The sequence below is a fragment of the Rhincodon typus genome, chromosome 12 (assembly GCF_021869965.1).
Source record: "Rhincodon typus isolate 14 chromosome 12, sRhiTyp1.1, whole genome shotgun sequence".
NCBI lineage: Eukaryota > Metazoa > Chordata > Chondrichthyes > Orectolobiformes > Rhincodontidae > Rhincodon > Rhincodon typus.
Window position 1 is genome coordinate 37,128,705 of NC_063343.1, and position 21,579 is coordinate 37,150,283.

The following is a 21,579-nucleotide window of genomic DNA, read 5'->3' on the forward strand; positions in this document are numbered from 1 at the left end:
GGCCTGCTGTGTTCATCCAGCTCTACACCTTGTTATCTCTTGCTTTTCTTGTAGGTTTTTAAGCATTAAGCTACTGAAGTATTTTTCTAATCAGTTTTTTGTGGGAAATTCCGACACTTAATTTGTTGCACTTAAGATACACAAACCGAAAGAACCAGGTGCTGAGGGGCATAATTGAACATTTGGATGCTATAGCAGCTCTTAGCTGGAGTCTATCGCACAAGCGTGTACTTTTGATGCAAAGTATGCCAGACACCATATTGGCAATGGGGTTGATGGCGTGTGGCCTCAGAAATATGCAAAAGTTGGCCTTAAAACTAAACTGTTTTTCCCCCCAATTTCAATTTACCTCTTTACATTCCATGAATTTTCAGTACAATTAATTTCTTGGGTACACTTAATTTTTGAAAAAAGATTCTTGCAGCATATTGATTTGTTCTCAAAATCTGAGCCACAATGGAATATCACTATTGAAAGAAAAAGACTGCAAACATATGGAGGCTACGATTGAATGTGAACAGTTTAAATTGTAGAAAATAGGTGAATCTTCAAAGAGGGGTAAATTAACATGCACGATTGAACAGGATCAAAGGGCTGCAATGAATTTGGGGATGCAGGAAAAGGAGAAGCACCAGGATCCAGGGTCTTGCACAAGAAAATTCCACACAGCAGTTAAATTTTTCACTGTCAGAGCATCTCAAACACCTTACAGCCAACAAGATAGCTCTGCCTCATTCACTGCATAACAAGTTGCCGTAAAAAATTTAAGTGCAGAAGGATGTTCAAAGCACCTCAAACATGTAATCACAGAAGTCAAATAAAGATGGGTATATTAGGAAGGGTGATGTAATACTTGGCTAAGAAGTAGTGTTTTTTTTTAATTTTTGGGAGATAGATAGATAGATAGATAGAGGAATTATGAAGATTTCCAGGACAGAGGTGAAACAGCAGGAGGCAAGGGCCCAATACACAAAAAAAGATTAAGTGTATAGGGCCAAGAATCAAGTACAAATTAGATTGAGATATCAGTCTCTGAACAGATCTTTTTGGCCTCTATATCACTACTTCTTCTGGAAGAACACCATTACACAAATGCAACTATAGCAAATATATTGGTTAACTTGGGATAGAGTAATTTGAAAAAAAAGCACAGTGATGTTATTTCCTTAAGTAAATAATGCTGCTTTTGCTACCTAGATTATCAATAAAATTGAACATGTAGTCCTAGCTAATGCTTTAAATCTACTGTTAATACCAAGAATAGTTATGGGCTACAAATCCAGAAGGTTAAAGCAAACTGTGGAATAAAATTAATTTCATAAAGGCAACAATTTATTTAATCACCAGTTGTTTAAAGCAGAACTATCATAACTCAATTGCATTGCAAATTCACAAAGATCAGTTATTCAGCTTTCCTACGACAAACCAATAAGCACCCCAGTTCAAATACCACTTGCTAAGTCAAAGGATCAGAAACTAAGATTGGCAACCTGCTGAATCCCAAGTGGTAAGATAGCTCCACCCAGCTTTATAACACAATGTGATTTCTGACTTTCAGCTGCTATAAAACTTCTCAAACACCTGACAATTCAAACAGTTTAGAAGGCAGGTAACAAGTTCTCATATACTGAAAGGGGCATTCAGGATGATACACGTCTCTGAAAGAGAGGACAATCCCACCCAAAATGCACGAGTGCAAAGAAAAACACAAATGCCCGAATTATTCGAAACTACCTCATGTACTGCTAGTGCAAAAAGAAAATACTTTTGTACAACAGAATTTAATAATATTTGCATGCAAGAAAGGAACACACAAACATTTTCTATTCAGAAAAATTGGAGTGAGTAGTTTTAAGCAGGTGCAAGCAAGATAGATGAAATTTCCAGCTAAAACACCACAAAGCCTATTTGGATTAAAAAAAATCAACTGCAAGCAAACCTTGTAATCACAAGGCAAAGGAATTTCAGATCTAGTAACATTACTGGGAAGAGAGAAGATTCAGAGCTGCATTTGTAGCTTTGGAACATACTGGAAAATTAAGATTTAAGTTTTGGTTTCTACTCTAAAATTGACACCATTATTTGCAAACAATCCCAGAAGGACATCAATAATAAAAATTCCTCCACTCTCCATGACCAGTCTCAACTGCAAACCTCTCAGGTAAAATAATACCCGCAGATGTCACTACAACAGAGTAAAACAAAAACCCCTTCACCACAAATGGGTGGACCCATTTCCAGATCTGATATTGCTTCAACTTCTGACATTTTCAGCTACAAGACAAAATTAATCTGATTTCACAGAATGGAGGTGGAATGTGCATTTGTTAAAACAAATGCTGTAGATGCAGTCTGTTAAGATGACCACCTAAACTGAAGCAAACATTATTGGTATCTACTCAGGGGTACTTCTAGAGGAGGCCATCGTGATGGCACAGTGAATCTATCCCACAAGTACCAGAAGCACAGTGGTCATTATTCCCAGCTCTCATTACTACAGTTTTAAGTTAGTGGTTAACAGCCAGGTTGGTAAGGTGGTGTCACAATTAAGTTAAACATTGCTATTGGGGGGACACAGGAAATCAATCAAGGTTCTTAATAGTAATAACTAGAGATATACCGCTTCAGGACATGCACGTGCGTGTAGGTATACGTGCTGGGTTAAGAATTACATAAGGTTTCCCTGACAAGTAACCTAACAACAGGAAAGAGTAACTCAGCAATGAACTATACCTACAGGGTTAGCATATGGAGGGGAAATAGGAAATTGGCAAGCAAGTATTGTTTAAGAAAGGTTAACTTATTTTACTATTTAAAAATGAGAAAACTATATTTCAGATTACATTTTTAAAACTGGACTACACTTAGATAACTAGGTTCAGTTAAGGGCCATTCAGTAGTTTCAAATTTACCAAGTTAACATCATTAACAAGTTTAAAAATATTGACCATTTTTTGTTTCAATATATCCTATTTCATTTATTACTGGGAATTTTATATTTTGCTTACACAATTTAACTGTTTAGTTGATTCTGTCAGAAAGGTACCAACAGGATTAGTGCTTTTGATTCTTACCAAAAATACTATGAGAATACAAGCAGTAGCAGATGTGTGTGACTGGACTATTCATTCAGAGGTTTAGACTAATGAGTTGGAGACAAAATCAAATCTCACCACAGCAACTATGGAAATCAAATTCAGTTAATTAAAAAACATGGATTACAAAACTAGTGTTAGTGGTGGTGATCATGTAACTAGAGATTGTAAGGTGAATTTGATGAATTTAGGAAACAAACAGAAAATAGGAACAGGAGTAGGTCATTCAGTCCTTTGAACTTAAGTTCATAAGATATGGGGGCAGTATTAGGCCATTTGGCCCATCGAAGTCTGCTCCGCCATTCAATAATGGCTGATATGCTACTCACCCCCCTAGCCCTTCAACCCATTATCAGTTAAAAATCTGTCTAACTTCTCCTTAAATTTACTCACTGTCCCAGCATCCACTGCACTTTGGGGTAGCGACTTCCACAGATTCACAACACTTTAGGAGTTGTAGTTTCTCAACTCAGTTTTAAATTTGCCTTATCCTAAGTCTGTGACCTCTGGTCCTCGAATGCCCCACAACATGAAGCATCCGCTCCACAATAATTTTATCCATACCTTTTATCATCTTGAATACCTCAATGTGATCTCCCCTCATTCTTCTAAATTTCAGAGTATAGGCCTAAACCATTCAATCTCTTCCTACGACATACACCTTATCTCTGAGATCAATCTGGTGAACCTCCTCTGAACTACCTCCAATGCTACTACATCTTTCCTCAAATAAAGGGGACTAAAATACTGTACAATACTCCAGGTGCAGTCTCACCAATGCCTTGTTTAGTTGCAACAATACTTCCTTACCTTTACATTCTATTCCTTTAGCTACAAATGCCAACATTTCATTCGCTCTCTATTATCTGCTGGACCTGCATGCTGGTTTTCAGTGACTCACGAACGAGGACACCCAGATCCCTCTGCACCAGAGCACCCTGAAGTCACCTTCCCATTTTTCCAACCAAAATGCATGACCTCACATGTATCAAAGTTAAAACTCCAACTGCCACATTTTGGCTCACTCACCTATCTATATCCATTTGTAAGGTTCTTATTTCCTCATCGCAATTTACTGTCCCACCTATTTTTGTGTCTGGAAATTTGGCTACGGAGCCTTCTATCCCTGTATCCAAGTCGTTAATGTAGTTTGTAAATAGCTGGGGTCCAAGACCAAACCCTGTCGCACCCCATTAGTTACTACTTGTCATCCAGAAAATAAAACATTTATCCCAACTCTGTCCATCAGCCAGTCACCTACCCAAACTAATAAAATTATCCCTAATCCCATATGATCCAGGAACAAAAACAAAGCTGCTGGAAAAGCCCAGCAAGTCTGGCAGCATCTGTGAAGGAAAAAACAGTTAACTTTTCAGGTCCAGTGACCCTTCCTCAGAACATATGATCCTACCTTGTGAATTAAACTTTTGTGCAGCATCTTATCAAACACCTTCCAGAGGTCCAGATATATTACATCTGCGGGATCCCCATTATCCACTTTGCTTGATACATCTTTGAAGGACTCTAGCAAATTCGTCAAACATGATTTGCACTTCATAAAACCATGCTGATTTTGATGGATAGCAATTTGACTTTCCAAATGTCCCAATACTGCTTCCCTAAATAATTTATTCTAACGCTTGGCCAACAACCGATCTTAAAACTAACTGGTCTGTAATTTCCCACATATTCAAAAAGGGAGGGAGGCAATACGGGCATTACATTGGCATTTTTCCAATCCACTGAAACCTTTCCCGTGTCCGGGGAATTTTGGGATACTGTAACCAATGGATCCACCATCTCCGCCACCACTTTCTTTAATACCCTAGAGTGTAGGCCATCAGACACAGGGGACTTGTCTGGCCTCAATCCCAACAACTTGCTAAGTAACTTTTCCATAGCGATGTTGACTGTTCTAAGTTCTATCCTTTCTATTGCCTCTGACTTGCATTTTCCAGTAGGAATGGTACTCTTGTCCTCCACCATGAAAACTGAGACAAAGTATTGATTTAGCATTTCTGCTATTTCAGTGTTCCCCCAAGGGAGCAACATTCACCTTAGCAACTTTCTTACTTTGACATACCTACAGAAATCTTTGCTATCCTTTTTGATATTTTGTGCGAGTTTTCTTTCGCAATTTACCTTAGCTCTTTTTATTAATTTTTTAGTATCCCTTTATGTTTGAAAATTTCCCAATCCTCCAGCCTGCCACTGGCCTTAGCAATACGGCATACTCAGTTTTTGACTTTATATTGTCCTTGACCTTGTTGTTTAGCCATGGATTTTTTTTTGCCCACCTTACCATCTTTCTTCCTCACTGGGATATATTTTAGTTGGGAGGAGTTGAGTAGCTCTTTAAACAACTGCCACTGCTCATCCACTGCCTTACCTTTTAGCCTTCCTGCCCAATCTACTCAGGCCAAATCTGTCCTCATGCCTATGTAATTTCCTTTATTTAATTCCAGAACACTACTGCGGGACTGCACGGTCTCATCCCCAAACTGAATTTTAAATTCTGTTATACTATGGTCACTACTCCCTAGAGGATCCTTAACTGTGATGTCAATTAATCTCTTCTCATTACACAATACCAATTCCAGAGTAGCCTGCTCCCTGGTTGGTTCCACAACATACTGCTCCACCATTCAAGGTAACAAAGTTGAATCATCCAACCCATCATGCTTTTCCTGCTTTCTTCCCACGCCCTTTGACTCCTTTAGCCCCAAGAACTATAATCAAGCTCCTTCTTGAAAACATTCAAATGTTTTGACCTCAAGTACATACTATGGCAGAGAATTCCAAAAGCTCACCATTCACTGGGTGTAAAAATTTCTCATCTCAGTCCTAAATGGCCTACCTACCCCATATCCTTAAAACAAAATCCTGGTTCTGGAACTGGTGGGTTGAGATCTACAACAAAAGTTGGTTGATTTTTAACTGTCCTCTGAAATGGCCTACCAATACAGTGAGCTGTGCCAAACCACTAGGACAAATGATAGTGTGAATAAAATCAGTTAGAACATTGAATATCTACACAAGCATCAGATTTACAATTCCAGAAACACAATAATTCCAAACAACCCTAACATCTAGCGATTTGTGCCAGAATTGGGCAAACTGCCTCAAACAGTCACAGTACTTTTTCCACAGCAACTGTCAAGTCATATTCACCAAATCATGCCTTTGGGTCAATGGCCCAGAAAAATCCCCATCTGTAGGCACATCTTGTCCCATTTTCTGGATAGGCCCATGACGGTCTCTAGCACAGTTGTACACTCTCATTAGGGAGTGGCCCTAGAGGCCTTAACTTTGATTCCAGATCCCATGAAGCATCATAGTATATGGTAAAAATATAGGCAAGTGTGCCTCTCATTGATTATCAACTACCTCCCTACCTAGACAATAAATCAGATTTCCATCTACCAGAGAAAACTGAAATTTCCCAGGAAATGTTCTTTCACCAAAAAGGACAATACAACTGAATCTATTATCAGTCCACTGGTTTATTTTCATTCAGCATTGTAATGGAAGATAGCTCTAATAGTGCTATTATGTGGCACTTATTCACCAATTCTCAGTTTGGAACACTAAGTCAATTATGATTCTTCTTGTAATTTCACATCTCCAGCATCTGCAGTACTTTGTTTTTAGATAACTACATGATGTTCAGGACTATTGGTGACTTCTCGGATACAGCAGCAGTCAAGATAGATATGCAATACCTGGGCAATAATCAGGCTTCAATCTATGTGTGGCAAGTAATATCTGCTCTACACAATTCAAAGAAGAGTGCAGGAGGGCATGATCAGCACCAAGAACAGGCTTACCTAAAAGTGAGATGTCAACCTGGTGAACCTCCAAAACAGTTCAACTTGCAGGTTGAACAAAGGATGACAGTGTTAACCGAGTCTTGAATTAGACTAGCTGTGGCTACAAGAGCACGTCAAAGGCTAAGAATCCCACAGTAAATAACTCATTTTCCAACCCTCCCCCCCCACAAAAGTTGTCCATTATCTACAAAGCTCAAGTCAAATTTGAAATTAACCATGTCAGACAGTAGTCTTTTTTTTTTGGAAAATCTGGAATTGGAAAGCTGGCCTACTGATGAATACTTAACTACCACCAATTGTTGTGAAAACTCATTTGGCTCACTAATGTTGTTTAGGGAAATAACATTCACTGCCTGCAACAACAGTGTGTATCATCTACAACATGCATTGCAGTAATTCACCAAGGTTCTTCTGGCATCACCTTTCAAACCTGCAACTGTTGTAGTACAATGGAGAACTGTCTACTTGCCAATGATTGTGGCTCCAACAACACAGCTTCAATACCATCTGAAGTAAAAAAGCTCACTTCATTGACACGCCAGCCAATGGTTCAGTGTTGATCCAGTGTGTAGCATCAACAACCTGCCTGAAACAAAGTGCTGGATGCCTTCACAGCGCATCCGTAACCTGCAACCTCTATTATCTAGGACAAGGGCAGCAGCTGCATGAAACACCACCCTTACTTGGAACTTAACCATGATCCTTCATCATTGCTGGGTGAAATTCAAAAATTGCACTAAGGGGAATATCTTCACCAAATGGACAGCAGCTGGACAGCAGCAACGGTTCAAGGCCACCAGGATCTTACAAGGAAAGTCAACAACGGCCAATAAATGCTAACCTATCAGCACCCACATCTCTCAAATAAAGTCACATTTTCCATTCTCTCAAGCTCACATTGACCTATGGAACTATACTATACAACCAAACAGCAGCCACATGGACCACTGATCTTGCTCTTTGCCAAATTAATCAATCACTCTTGCTCCCCATCATAATATTACTCCTCTGCTCCAAATATTTATCAACTTTTACCTTGAAAGTAGTAATCGCCTCAGTCTCAAAAATGCTGATTAAATCTTCAAGGACACAGCTGCAGGACTGAGTCAGCATCAAGTACCAAAGGAACCACAGAAAAGCAATTTATTCGAAGTAGTAGTCAACACTATGAGAGGCACCTTTGTCTGAACTAGCAAACTGACGACTGCACTGGCATAACGCAGAAGTCTCAATGCCACACAAGGTTAATTCTGTGTTATGTAGTACAGCAAACTTTGTTTTAACTGGCACCTTCTGAACCAGCGCACTCAGGAACTGGCAAAAATTATATACTTCAAATACAGGAAGTTTGCTGCATTATTCTGTCTAAATATAATAACTTTTAATTTACCTCAATGCAAATATACTTGCTGTTCAATTGAATGGCCACATAAGAGATCAACAGTTAATTCAATTTTGATGCAATTTTTCCTCAAATATTGTGATCTACTGTCCAAGCAGTCAGTTGAAGGTGCGAGTGAGAAGGCTCTCTGCCAGTAAGTTTTACTTAAGGCGAAGCTGCATTATTATTTAAGTGATTAATGCTGTAAATATAGTTTCAGTGATTTGTGCACCTCCGCATTACAGTTCTATTACTTAAATGTTTTTACATTCATTATGTGGACCTCGACGTTCCAAAATATTTAATCAAATCGCCACATTCCTGGCCCCATAGATGTCAGACATTAAAAATTTTACTGCGTTACCATCAGGCTAAGTGCACAAAACTGGGTTTCCAGGAGACACAACAAGCCATCAGCAGCAGTGGAAGTGTACATGACCACAAAAACTATATCATGCAACACTTTTTAAAACCATTATCAAATCACTTTACAAAACTCAATAACCAAGAGCGCACACTCAAGTATCAAACAAAACAAATTTTCCTCTTCACCAAAACTCAATATTTTTAAGAAAAACTAACTCAGGGGCTTTCTCTGCTCCAATGGAAAAAATCCCACAATGTAAATCTCCTTTATAATTAGAGCTGCCCCATGGCCGGCGTTACTTTGTCATATCTACTTCAGATTAATGATCTTCCTCGAAGGGTGGACTCAAAACTGCACCTTTTACTCTGAGCTCAGTCCTTTTAAATATAAATTCAAATCTACTTCCAAGTTTGCGTTCTATACCTCTAAACTGAAAATTCTACAGTCGATTTCATGCTTTATCTACCAGCACGCTCTCAAAATTAAGCACTTGAAACACAGATTTCAGGCATAGTCTGTGCATGCAGGGACAGAAGGACTGCAGGTTGCATGCATGTTGATCTTTGAAGGTAGCAGAACACATTGACAGAGGGGTGAACAAGGCATATAGGTATTTCAGATCTTGAGATTCACAGATACTGAGAATAAAAGCTTTTGAGATTTATGTAGAAGCAGCACAACTTTATTAAATCACACCTCAAGTCTCACATCTAATTCCGGTCACTACACAGCAAGGTGCACAGGAGATTTATCAGAATGTGTCTGAACTGTCCCACTTTTGGAACCAAAATTAGGTTGGCAAAGTTGGGCTTGTTCTTGGAGCTAAACTGATTTAGAGCATATTTGACAGAGGAAATGGTAGATTTGGATAAAGATGGAAAGGACAAAGCTGTTCCCATTAACTGTTCCATGGTCATTGCCCTAACAAAGATCCAAAGTAAGAGATGGGAGAGGACATAAAAGGAGAAATTTCTTTTTATATATAGCAAATGGCTACGATCTAGACTTTGTTGCTCACAAGGGTGATTAAAACACGGAACATCAATGATTCCAACAGGAAACCCGACAAGCACTTGAAAGAAACAACCAACCAATCTACAGGACTACAGGTGTACGGCAAGAAAAAACGACTGATTGAACAGATTCACGAACAGCCAGATGCTGCCCTCTGTACTAGAAATGGTTTCATGACCATCTTCATATATCTACAGTCTTCCATTAGTTATGTTCCAATCCCTATAATGGCGAAAGAAAGAAAAACAGTATGCATGTTTCCTATGTTACTACAACTAAGAAAAAAAGTGCTACTAAGGTGTCTGTTATAAAATAGTGCAAGACTGTAGCCAACATATGCTGTCTAAAGAACCAAGAAATGTGAGATACTAACCCATTATTTCAGGATTTTTGTTTCAAGGGAGTAAGACAGTGCGATTAGAATGTATTACATAATGAACATGCACTGTTGCCTATTGTTTTATTTCTATTTAATTTTTGAAAGGCAGAAACAGGAATAAAATTGAAGGTTTAACCAAACAAACTTGGATCTACAGAAGACAGCTGATAAAATCCTAACATATAACTACAAGTAAATTTGATTTCAGTTCACAAATCATCTTGAACTTCCATTTTCACCAGGTGTTTCCATTGAGCCCTTTTGCAGGTTCATTTAGTTCCACAAAAGGGGAGGTATAACATGAAGTAAGCAGGGCAACAGGTTATGGTTGTGGGGAGACTTGGCATCCGTTTCCTCTCCACCTATCTTCTCCTCTATCCATCTTCTATCCGCCTCCCCCTCTCCCTATTTATTTCAGAACCCCCTTCTCCTCCCCCATTTCTGATGAAGGGTCTAGGCCCGAAATGTCAGCCTTCCTGCTCCTATGATGCTGCTTGGCCTGCTGTGTTCATCCAGCTCTACACCTTGTTATCAACAGGTTATGGTTGCAGGTTTTCATGAAACTGCCAATGTCGAAAGAGACCAGTCTTCCTTACTTGTCACTGAAGAGAAAGGACCAGGAATGAGGCAGAGTGATAGAATTAGTCCCAATAAAGTGACCTCACTAATGATAACAAATACTGCAACAGGATAATTCATCCAAACACATTGTAAAGAAAACAAAAGCAATGCAGGCTTCTGAGAGCTTACACTGTAACCTTTGGACTGAAAGCAACTTTTTAGAGACAGGTACATAACTGACCGGAGGTCAACATAGATCAAAAGAAACAATGAAGTCTGCTTGTCAAATAAATAAATTTGGCTATTTATAAACGGTAACTAAGAGACTTCTCATTGAACAGCCACTTAAAACACTGCTCTACAAACGGTTCCTCCCAAAGCATCCAGCGTCTTCACAACACAAATGTGTGATCGTTTCCGATAAAAATATTAACCAAATCCTGGAATGCTGCTTCCCTTATATCAACATTTAGCAACTACCAAGTTAAGTTTTCAGCAATGTACTTACAGCCTGGCGTCAGAGCTATCCAGCCTCAAATCTGTATTCCTTGCCTGAAGTAACGTTCAATTCAAATTAGCATTACACCAACTGACTTACACAACCGATAGTCACTGAGGATTTGAAGCTCCCATTCTTTACAAACAAAAACTAAGTAAGGTCAGTAATGTTAAACTATAGCTGACCAGTGGGGAGAGAAGGGGAAAAAAGACTATTTTATCAATTGTATTAAATGGTGCACCTAGCTTTACGCATTGCACACAAGCGTTAGAAAATCTCCGGGAAAAAACCCTAACAACGCCAAACATTAAAAGGGGAAAGATAAAATGAAACCAATTAGACGGGAGCAGACAAGGAGGAAATAAAGAAATTAAAGCATTTGCACTCAATTTGCGTGTTAAACAGACATGCTGCAGCAATCATGTAACTAATTTAAACAGCTCTTGCCTGAAGATATACTTCAGGCAGCACAATTTATATCCACCCCACCATGTCACAGAAACAATTCAAACACTTACATTTTGAAATACTATAGGTTTTATAATGCCCCTAACAAGCTCAAGCTCAGAGCAAAGTATCTGCAAAAGTCATCGAAAAATTCTATTTAAAAAAGTCAAAACATGCGACATGTGATAAAACCTTAAACTCCAACACTGTGATTTCTTTCCTCCAAAGCATGATCTTAACATAATTGCATCAAGCGAACAGACTGTCGTTCAACTAAAAGTAACATGCATTTTATATCAAGTCAGATGCTTCCAAACATCATGGTACACCAAAACAGTGTGTATTATGCAATGTCATAGAACCTCCTTGAACATAATCGGAAATCATTCATCCGGGAAGTCAAAAAAATTCTGCCACTAACCGGATATTTATGGTGAATTAAGTTGATATCTACAAAAGGAATTTAAATGAAGGAATTTATATTCATTTTAAAAGGATAGAAAAGAGATGTTACCTCAAACTTTAAAATAGCTTGGTTGTAAAAGCACATGCTACTAGTGACTTTTTTTTATACTTCTTGAATTTAGACTTGTAATGTACTTCGCATACTGTTTTGAATGCCATAGAACATGCAACAGAAAATGAATGCACCAGGGGCAAAAAAAACTGTAAAACCACCTTCACACAAACAGCAAACACAAAAATCAAGGCAATGGGCAAACAGACCATAAATATACACATACCATATATCTCTTCCCATTCTGAATCTTCAGGAGGAGAGGGAAAAAGAAAAAAAATAAGTAGAATGACTTCATATATTTGACCTAAACTCCTTACTTCAGAAAATATGTAGTGCAAAAGAATGTGTTAAATCGGAAAGACCAAGGCAAGAATCTGATTCTGACCTTTCAGAGAAACAAGTTACTGCACTTTCACTATTGGGACAGCTGAAGAATAGAAATCCACATTGGGGTTGGCTTGGGAACAGCACAGGTGTATGAGTTCTGCCAGTTTTGAAGCATTCAACTCTCCAATCCTACCTTAATGTATTATTCTGTTTTAATGTTTGAACAGACATCATAGCATATATGCTCCAATCTTGCACCGCAATTCAAGACTGAAAACCTCCTCCATCTGAAAAGCAAATTGCTCCAAGGCCAAATCTTCCATTTTCAGTTAAGCTACAGCTCATTTGTTTTCGATTATTTAGTATTGAGGACTTGACAGATGATTCAGAAAAAGAAAGATTTTATTACTGGTTCGCCAGATTTAAAAGAAATCCAATGCTCATAAAAAGTAGCATGGATTACAAATACAAAATAATTTAAAAACTTAATTTAAACCAACTTACATCAATCACATACCAGGCCATTAAATATGATCATTGTTCATAGCAAATTTGAGAAAATCAGGTTTAAAAAAAAAAAATCAGTGATTTTGTTTGAGAACTGATGGGCCAACTTCAAAGTTTAAAGTTGCTTTTTCAATATTAAAGAAAAATGAAGTACTGCCTCTTTCAACATTACAATAGAGAAAAACATAATAATGACCATCTACAGCACACCTATAACAACAAAATCCAATCATACCCAAGTTCTGAAGAAAGTATATTAAGTAAATGGACATGGTTTTTGTTTTAAAGCTCAGAACACATACAGTAATCGTTATATGTTGCACCTCTCCCATAGGCAAATTCAAATAATGTTGGGAATGGATAATGGTTAATAAAAAAAAATCTGGTTTGCCCTGAGGATTCGATAATGTTGGGAATGGATAATGGTTTTAAAAAATCTGGTTTGCCTTGAGGTTTCACAAGATTCAGAGGTTCATCTGGACTAAGGAAAAATACAGGTCTCACAATATAAAATAATCAGAAATGTACATCAGTATTACTAATTCCCAATGTATCTTTCTTTATTCCTTCCTCCTAATTATCTAAGTAGTAAACTTTGGAATAAATCATCCAAAATGTAAATTTACTAAATTCCTGTTATGAGTAATTTATTCACAAGAACAATAGAAACAAATCCAGAATAAGGACAACAACAGATTTTCTCAGATTTAATTTTAAAATGTTGATTTCTTTTTTAATTTGAAGCAGAATCATTTCTTCAGATATCTTTAAAAAAATTCCAATGAGCAGTTATTGAATTTGGTAAAACTGAGTGGGCAAAACTAACTCAAGTAGTTTTGTAGTATTTTCTTACATGAAAAGAGTGATATTATCCAGACAGACAGTCAATAGTTTCTTACTGAAAAGTTAAACAAATGTATCTTTAAAATGCCTATTAATTTAAAATCTGTTGCTATTACAGTCTAAGGCAGCTAGAAACATATCCAAACCATGCAATTACATAAATTCTGGCTTTACATGGCTATAATATGCCCAAAATAAATGCTGTTACGACTTGAAATACATGCCTAATGCTATTCACTCATGACTTGTGTGTTAACTCAACCAGTAAAGCAGCTTGCTCTTTCTCTTCATTTCAATTAAAACACTAGATTACATATTTCCTCTCATTTAGGTTGTCCTAGCTTTCGAAATGGGGTATTAGTATCAATGCCGGCACAGAAGATCATTTGAGACTCCAACACAAATCTTTTGGGCTAATGAGGCGAAAGATTCCATTACGCTGGAACCTAGAATCCATGTGTATTCTTTTTGTAAACTATATAAAGCTCCTCATATACAAAACTTCTTTTTCTGCAAAAAGGACCTTCTCTAAGGTAACTAAGTCTTCCTCAGTCAAGCATCACATAAAACTGATGTGCACGGAGGTTTTAAAAAATTCTTTTGTAGTGGTTTGGTAAGCAGCAGCATAGCAGGCTACCTGAACAGTTAATGAAACAATTCATATTAAAGTCACAACCTGGCAGAGAATTTGCCAATTTAGACCAGGAGTCAGTTACTACACAACAGAATGTGCACCATCTCAAAATACCAGACAAATCGGTCATCAAATCTGGTTGAATCACATCAGGATTCGGGCTACAATCTCTGTCAAAATCTCCCACTGTTTCATGATCAGCCAGGAGTATCAAGATTCCTCCAGGAATCCCTGCTGCAATGTCCTCGGCACCTAAACCCTACCACAAGTCATTTGTCACTGCAGTTTCTTCCAAATCTCACCCACTGTACAGTGGTATTGTCCACAAGACCCAAATCATTCCACCATTTGGTTCTGTAACCTTTTGAAGTGGTTAGCACAACCATAAATTAATTAAAAGCCTAACTTCTCTAGGCCTAATTTGATCCCGTTTTATTATTTAAGACATACTACAGCTCAATGACAAATTCTACATTGTTTCTATATTTGCCTATTGACAAACCCACACATGTAATACTTTTATTCTATGCACTGGGCAGGCAGCGAGAGAAGAGAGGATGGAGGGGGTGAGGGTAGGGAAGAGTAAGGAAAAGGAAATGGCAAAGAGAGATGAGAGAAAAGAGGAAAGGAGAGAATAAGAGTAAAAAGAGGAAATAAACTTTAGACTGTTTTGCAACTCAGCGAGGGGGCCTCAAAATCTGTTGAAACTTTGGGATATGGGTGCCACTGATTGGGGTGGACAGTAAATCTTGATCCAAATTGCAGTTGAAAACATGGTGGTGAGCTGCCATTTCAACTACTGCAGACCAATGTGGTCTGGAAACACCAACAGTGCCGTTTAGGAGGGAGTCTCACTACTGTGACCCAGTGACAAGAAGAAACTTAGAAGAAATTTAGTTCCAAGTCAGGAAAATGAATGGCTTAGAAGGGAAATTACAGTGACAATACTTACATGTATCAGCTGCCCTTGTCCTTATCTAGGTGATGGGTTTGGAAGGTGCTAGGGTGGAGTGCTGAACTGCATTTTACACGTGGTACACTGTGGTGAAGGGAGTGAATGTTGAAGGAGTTAGATGGGGTACTAGTCACATGGGCAACTCTACCCAGAATGCTGTTGAACCGTAACATTGCTTTCACTCAGGCAAAATACAATTATTCCATCACATTCCTGACATGCGCCTTGTAGATGGTGGATCAGACAGGTTGTGAATCAGTCAAAGAATCATTTGCCGCAATATTTCCAAAGCCTGACCTGGTTTTGTAGCCACAGTCTTTACATGGTTCATCAGGATGCTAACTCCCGGGTTGTTGTTGGGGGGGAATTCAACGACGATAACGCCACTGAATATCAAGGAACAATGATAGATTCTCTCGTCGGAGGTGGTCATTCTTGCCACGAGTGCCAGGCAAACTCATTTGTCAGTAGACAGAGTGAAATCGGCTCACAGTCATCTATGTATTAGAAAAACCACTATCCACCCTAAAAAAGGTACCATGGCATTTCTGGCTTAAATTCCTCACAGAAGCAATTACATAAAAACATCCCTGAGAGTAGAAAAAAGGCATTTGTGGAGTGAAGGAGAAACCAGTGTTTTCCAGATCAGAGATTTTCTTTCTTTTAACTACTCTTAACAGATCACGAGGGGAAAGGCAAGCTTCTCAGGGTGTTTCAGTGTAATTATTCAAAGGAAACCTCTACTCCGCTCACAACAGATTGGGGTTTGTGTTCTGATTTAATTATTGGAAGGGTTCAACATATTCCCCCTCCCCTGAAGGAAAGGTTGCTGGTGAAACAACAGAAGATGGTAAGGCCTACGATACTCTAAGGAACACTACTGAAATGCGAAGCGGAGATGACGGACCATCAACTATAACCATTTTCCTACATGCTAGGTATGACTACAACCAGTAGGAAGAGATTCCCTCCAATTCAGATTCACTTGGGCTTTCCTTGAGGTCACTGATGCGCGAACTGTTACACGCAGCTTTGACGTTAAGGGTACTGTTACTTCACCTCTATGGAGTTTAGCTCTTTCGGTCTTGTTTGAACAAAGGCTATAAAGAAATCAGGAGCAGAGTGACTCTAGTGGAACATAAACAGAGCGTCAGTGCACAGGTTAACGTTAAGCAATACTAGCTTGCTAGCATGATTCATAATGCCTTCAATCACACTGATGATCAATACGAGCAATGAGCTACATTGAATTTTTCATGCTTTTCTTGTAGATAGGACATCCGTGAGCCATTTTGCATGTTGTCAGGAAAATGCCAATGCTATGGCTGTATTGAAACAGCATTGCTAGAAGCACAGGAATTTCGGCAAACGTTTTCAGTACTTCTGCTGGAATGTTGATATCACATGGAATGAGCCAGAGGGTCAGAGGACGAGAACGCTGTCAGGATCCAAAGGAGTCTAACTGGTCCGAGAGAGGTGCAGTAGGGTATATATGGTCAGCGAGGGCTCATTTGAATAATTACTCACAGCTATATATTTGATAGCCTAGCTTTTCTTGAGTAACTGTACATTTAAACTTCTGATTTGAACAGACTCTTACGGAGGGTCCCAGGCACAGAATATTCTGCTGGACAATTCATCTAACTTCCTAGAAAATTGCTTCGAAGTCTGCTACAATGGAAAATCCGGGCCATTCAAGACTCAATTTTATATTTTATGACCTGAACATCTTGAAACCTAATTTCTTTTATGGCTTTGCAAGACCAACTAACTCCAGGGCTTTACCCTACACTGGAGCATAAAGCAAGTAACCTTGAAGTAATCTATGAACATTTGGAATCACAAGATCCCAAATGTATCATTATGTATCCGTCTACATCATTCAGCATACCTCTCAACCTAACATCTGGATTTTAATGGGTTCATCCAAATAATTGAGAAAGATAATTTGAATGACAAAAGGAGCAAGATATATCGGAGAAAGACAGGAAGGTGGTGGGGAGCGAGATAAGATTAGTCATGATATTAACTGACAGAAGAGGCTTGATAGACTGAATGGCCTAGTCTTGCTCCTACACCTTTGATATTTATTATATAAGAGCACTAGCTCTAAAATGAATTCCCATCTGTCTCTATTAATGAGAAGGCCCAATAGTTGCTATTCATAACTAATGTCTACCTTTGTATAAACAATTAATTTGCCTTGCAGTTTGAAATTGGATTTCCAGTTGACTGGGTACAACACCTCAAAAGGTCTTTTGCAAAATCATGATGTATGCTAACTTCTGAATTCTCACTGAAGACAAGATCCCAGATATCAGAGGTCTGGCTTGTTCTTCAAAATGCTGATAATATTAACAGCATTACAGCCACTTCAGTTTCAAACTGCAGTCCAAATTAGTTTTGGAATGTCTTGTTGCATGGACTGAGCATTTAATTGTACATCAGACTGCATTCCAAAGAACTGATATTCGATTTCCTGCAAGCTGCTCAAATAAATTTAACAATATTGAGGGCAATTGATAAGTAGAAAGCAAAGAATTCAGTTACTTGTCTGCTTCCTCCAAAAAGACTTGATCTTTCTAGAAAACAAATGTCAAGATGCACTTGGAGCAAAATTTATAATACATTCTAGAGGTTAATATTTCAGGACAATGAGCATGCTGTCATTTTTATTTAAAAACACAGGATTAACTAAAATCTTTAGTTAGAAAGTTCTGAAATCAAATCTACAAAGATCCAAACACAACTAGCTACTAGCCTCGATAAGCAGAAGCCATTGTAAGTGAAATGCAATACAATATTCTTTTAACATAGAGTCTCAGCACATTAAGCTTAACCCTTTGCTCAGTTCCAATTTTTCCCAAAGAGCTAGACAATCCCTCCACTGTCAGGTTCTTCTTAAACGACTGACAGGGCCAAAAATGTCTAAGAAATATTCCATCGTCCAAAATATTACAAAGCCCAATTCAACCATTTATACCAGAGCTACCGCAGTTTACTTGGTACAAGGATACAAGAACTTTGTAGGAAAATACATATTAATCAATAAGCTTCTTTTGTGCAACATTTCATTTTTGTAACTTCAATTTGTTCCTGCCACCAAAGATTTACAAAAACTCTCAGACACATAGCAAGATTAAAAGCATGCAATTTCATTGGACTGCTAGGTTGTCTCCAGTTTCTAACGACAAAATACTTCAGATGCTCAATATGATACTTTAACTAAATGTCGAAAAGTAGCTAGTTTGCCTTCGTGAAAAATCAGTCAAGCTATTATTCTTCATTAAAATCCTAATTAGAAAATTAGGCATCGCGATTATTGCAACATTAAGTTGGTCCACTTCAATTTTCCTTAAAAAGCCAAAGATTGTACAGTAAAGTCTCAACTGACTTAGTATGGTTATTTTTCTGCCTAAGCCCATTCATCTTAAACAAGAATAGAAACCTGACTTAGAAACTGGGCTTGCTAAAGCAAAAGGTTGAGTCTTTGTGAAATGGCATTACATAAGAGCTTGAGTAAATGTAATTCTCTCTCTCTTATTTTCTTACAAACTGTAGCAGAGAGAAAGACACAATAAGTATGAAAAACATGGGATAACTGGACACAGAAATTCTGCTCCAGGAGAGTAATATTTTTCAGCAGGTTGATGTGCAAAATCAACGAGTCACTTTTCATGTGTTATTTGCAATGTTATGTACAAACAAAATTGATGAAAGCCGCAAAAAATTGGGTTAAAGCCATGCAGAACTACATTTTCAGTTTCTTTTCAACATCAAACTGAAAGTAATTTTAATAACAGTTTTCCAATTAGAAAACCAATTTTCAGAAAAATAGTGAGAATAGAATCATTAATAAAGGCAATGTAAACAGTGTATGTAAAGAAAACAGGAACTATACCACAATCCTACTATTCCATTAGTAGAGAGCTGTTGAATGTGGAAAGATGTGCCAAATTGTAAGACCAGTTCTTCTAAATGGCTATGATTAGATATTTGCCAATACCAGTTACGATGTTTAGCCTACGCCAGTCTACAATAAGACTGGGACAATCAAGACATGGGTTGCCAACTGCACATAAGTCTACACCAGTTGGTAACCAATGCCCCTTCTTAGCTACACAGGTGGACAGCTATGCAGGAGTCAAAATGACTGAACACATTGCCTTTAAGATGCACATGATGATTCTAACGGGATCAGACAATACAATAATCTAGCCAAACAAACAGAGGTCAGGGGAACAATGATAATGACTATTTTGAACAAAATAACTGAAAATTCCCCCTCAATTGTCTTTTTTTTAAAAATTGCTGAAGGAACAGTGTTGTTAGCACAGTCAGTATCCTTTGTTGAGAAGGCAGTTGTGCATCTTCTTGATGTAGTTCATGCGATGAAGGTAGAGCCCCAGAGTCAGGCAGCGACTTCCAGGCAACAGAAGATTGTGATAAATATCAAAGTCAGATTAATGTGTGAAATGCTGCAGGAAATTGAAGACAAGTGCTGTTGCCCTTTGGTCTTCAAGATAGTCAAAGTTGCAATATTCAAAGCTTCAGCTGAAGAAATCGTGGCAAACTGCTGCAATACATCCTGTGGATTACCTCTGTTGCTGCGGGGGGCACTCAGATTGTGTACGGGCTGTCAATCTACTTTGACATGCATAGTCTTGAGGTTCCTGGAGTGTTGCTGCTGTTGCACCAAAAAAAAATAAGCAAAATATTGCATCATATTCCTGATGAATGTCCTGTACATAGTAGAAGGGCTTTGGAAGCCAACTCACCCCAAATAAAGCAAATGTGTGTTTATTTGTGCTTCACAAGGTCAGTATCTAACCGAATTTGGATTTTGGACAGAGAAAGTTACAGATAGGGAAGGATAAACTGTGAAGGCTTTCAAGAACAGGATGAGAATTTGAAATTGAAGTATTGCAGAACTAAAATGCAGTACCAATAAAGTGCAATGTTGATAAGTGATTCGAAGTTGGTGCAAGTTGGATATCAACCCAATTGAAACATTGCCATCCAAGTTAATGAAGATGATGAGGGGCAGCCAGGAAAGCACTGGATCATTAATCCAGAGGTAACAAAGGCTTGAGTAAATTTTGCAGCAAATGAGCTGGTGCACAGGTAAATCTAAGAAATCAGGAGCAATTCTGAGATAGAGGGGGCAAGGGTTAGCAGGTTTGGTTAAGGATTTCGGTTTTAAAGTAGAGTGTAATACCTAATTTTAAAAAAGACAGTCAATGCATAATTCAGAATCCAAGACAGCATTTCTTTGTTAGTGTTTGAATCCTGTATGCTAAATCTTGCAGTTGCAGTCTTTGGGAAAATAATGAGAATTCTTAACTTCAAGTGTTATAATCTCTAAAGGAAATACAACATGATAATGGAAGTAATGAGATTAATTTGGAAAAACATAACTAGGCAAGGGCAGGGCCAACTAGCTACAGAGGGGGTGAAAGGAGGACGTTATCATCAGAAACTATCGAGGGTTTGAGAAGCATAGGGAGGGATCATATATCACAGCAACAGAGAATGCCATTTCTAACTTTGCTAAGGACCATTTCAGAACAGTGGAGGAACTCCAAATGGAAGAATTCTAACATGGAATTGAACTGACGGGAATTTGGGCTAAAATTTAGAAGATAACAACTGCAAGCAGAGAGAGGGAGACTGGGGGACAGAACCGTACCTGAACAATACAAATTGGAAGTAGTAGGCCACTTAGTCCCTTGAGTCTGCTCTGCCATTCTGCAAGATCATGGCTGATCTGATTCCCCTACATTCACAACTACCTGATGAGCCTTTACCCCTTATCTTATAAGCATTCAAAGGCATTGCTGCCATCATTTTTTGAAGTAGTGTTAAGCAAACCTGACCCGCTGAGGAAAAAGGGAAAAATTCACCTGGCTTAAACAGAAGATCCATTATTTTGAAACGGTAACCTCAAATTCTAGTTTATCCAACAAGAGAAAACATCCTTTCCATAGACATTCGGTCAAGATAGAGTTGAAAGTCACCACTGGCACCTCTCAACTCCAGCAGACACAAGCCTAGTCTATCCACCATGTGCCATTTCACTTGCTAAAAGACCGATATTCACTTTGATAACTCTTCTGTAGAAACTGTTATAATGTTCACATAATCCTAGCTAGCTTTGTCATACTCAATTTTCTCTCAAAAACAATTTTTAAAAAGTAAAAACATTTCAATTAATCTTCAG

The 21,579-nt window shown here is 38.2% G+C and overlaps 1 protein-coding gene across 1 annotated transcript in view; it reads right to left on the reverse strand.

Annotated features, from left to right (window-relative positions):
* The window catches only part of ankhd1 (ankyrin repeat and KH domain containing 1), a 96,858-nt gene extending 92,720 nt beyond the window's left edge, over positions 1-4,138 (reverse strand). Inside the window, exon 1 of the mRNA XM_048603971.1 lies at positions 4,125-4,138. Within this exon, the coding sequence (XP_048459928.1) occupies positions 4,125-4,138 (14 nt within the window). The remainder of the gene's footprint in view (positions 1-4,124) is intronic.
* Between the last annotated feature and the right edge of the window lie 17,441 nt (positions 4,139-21,579).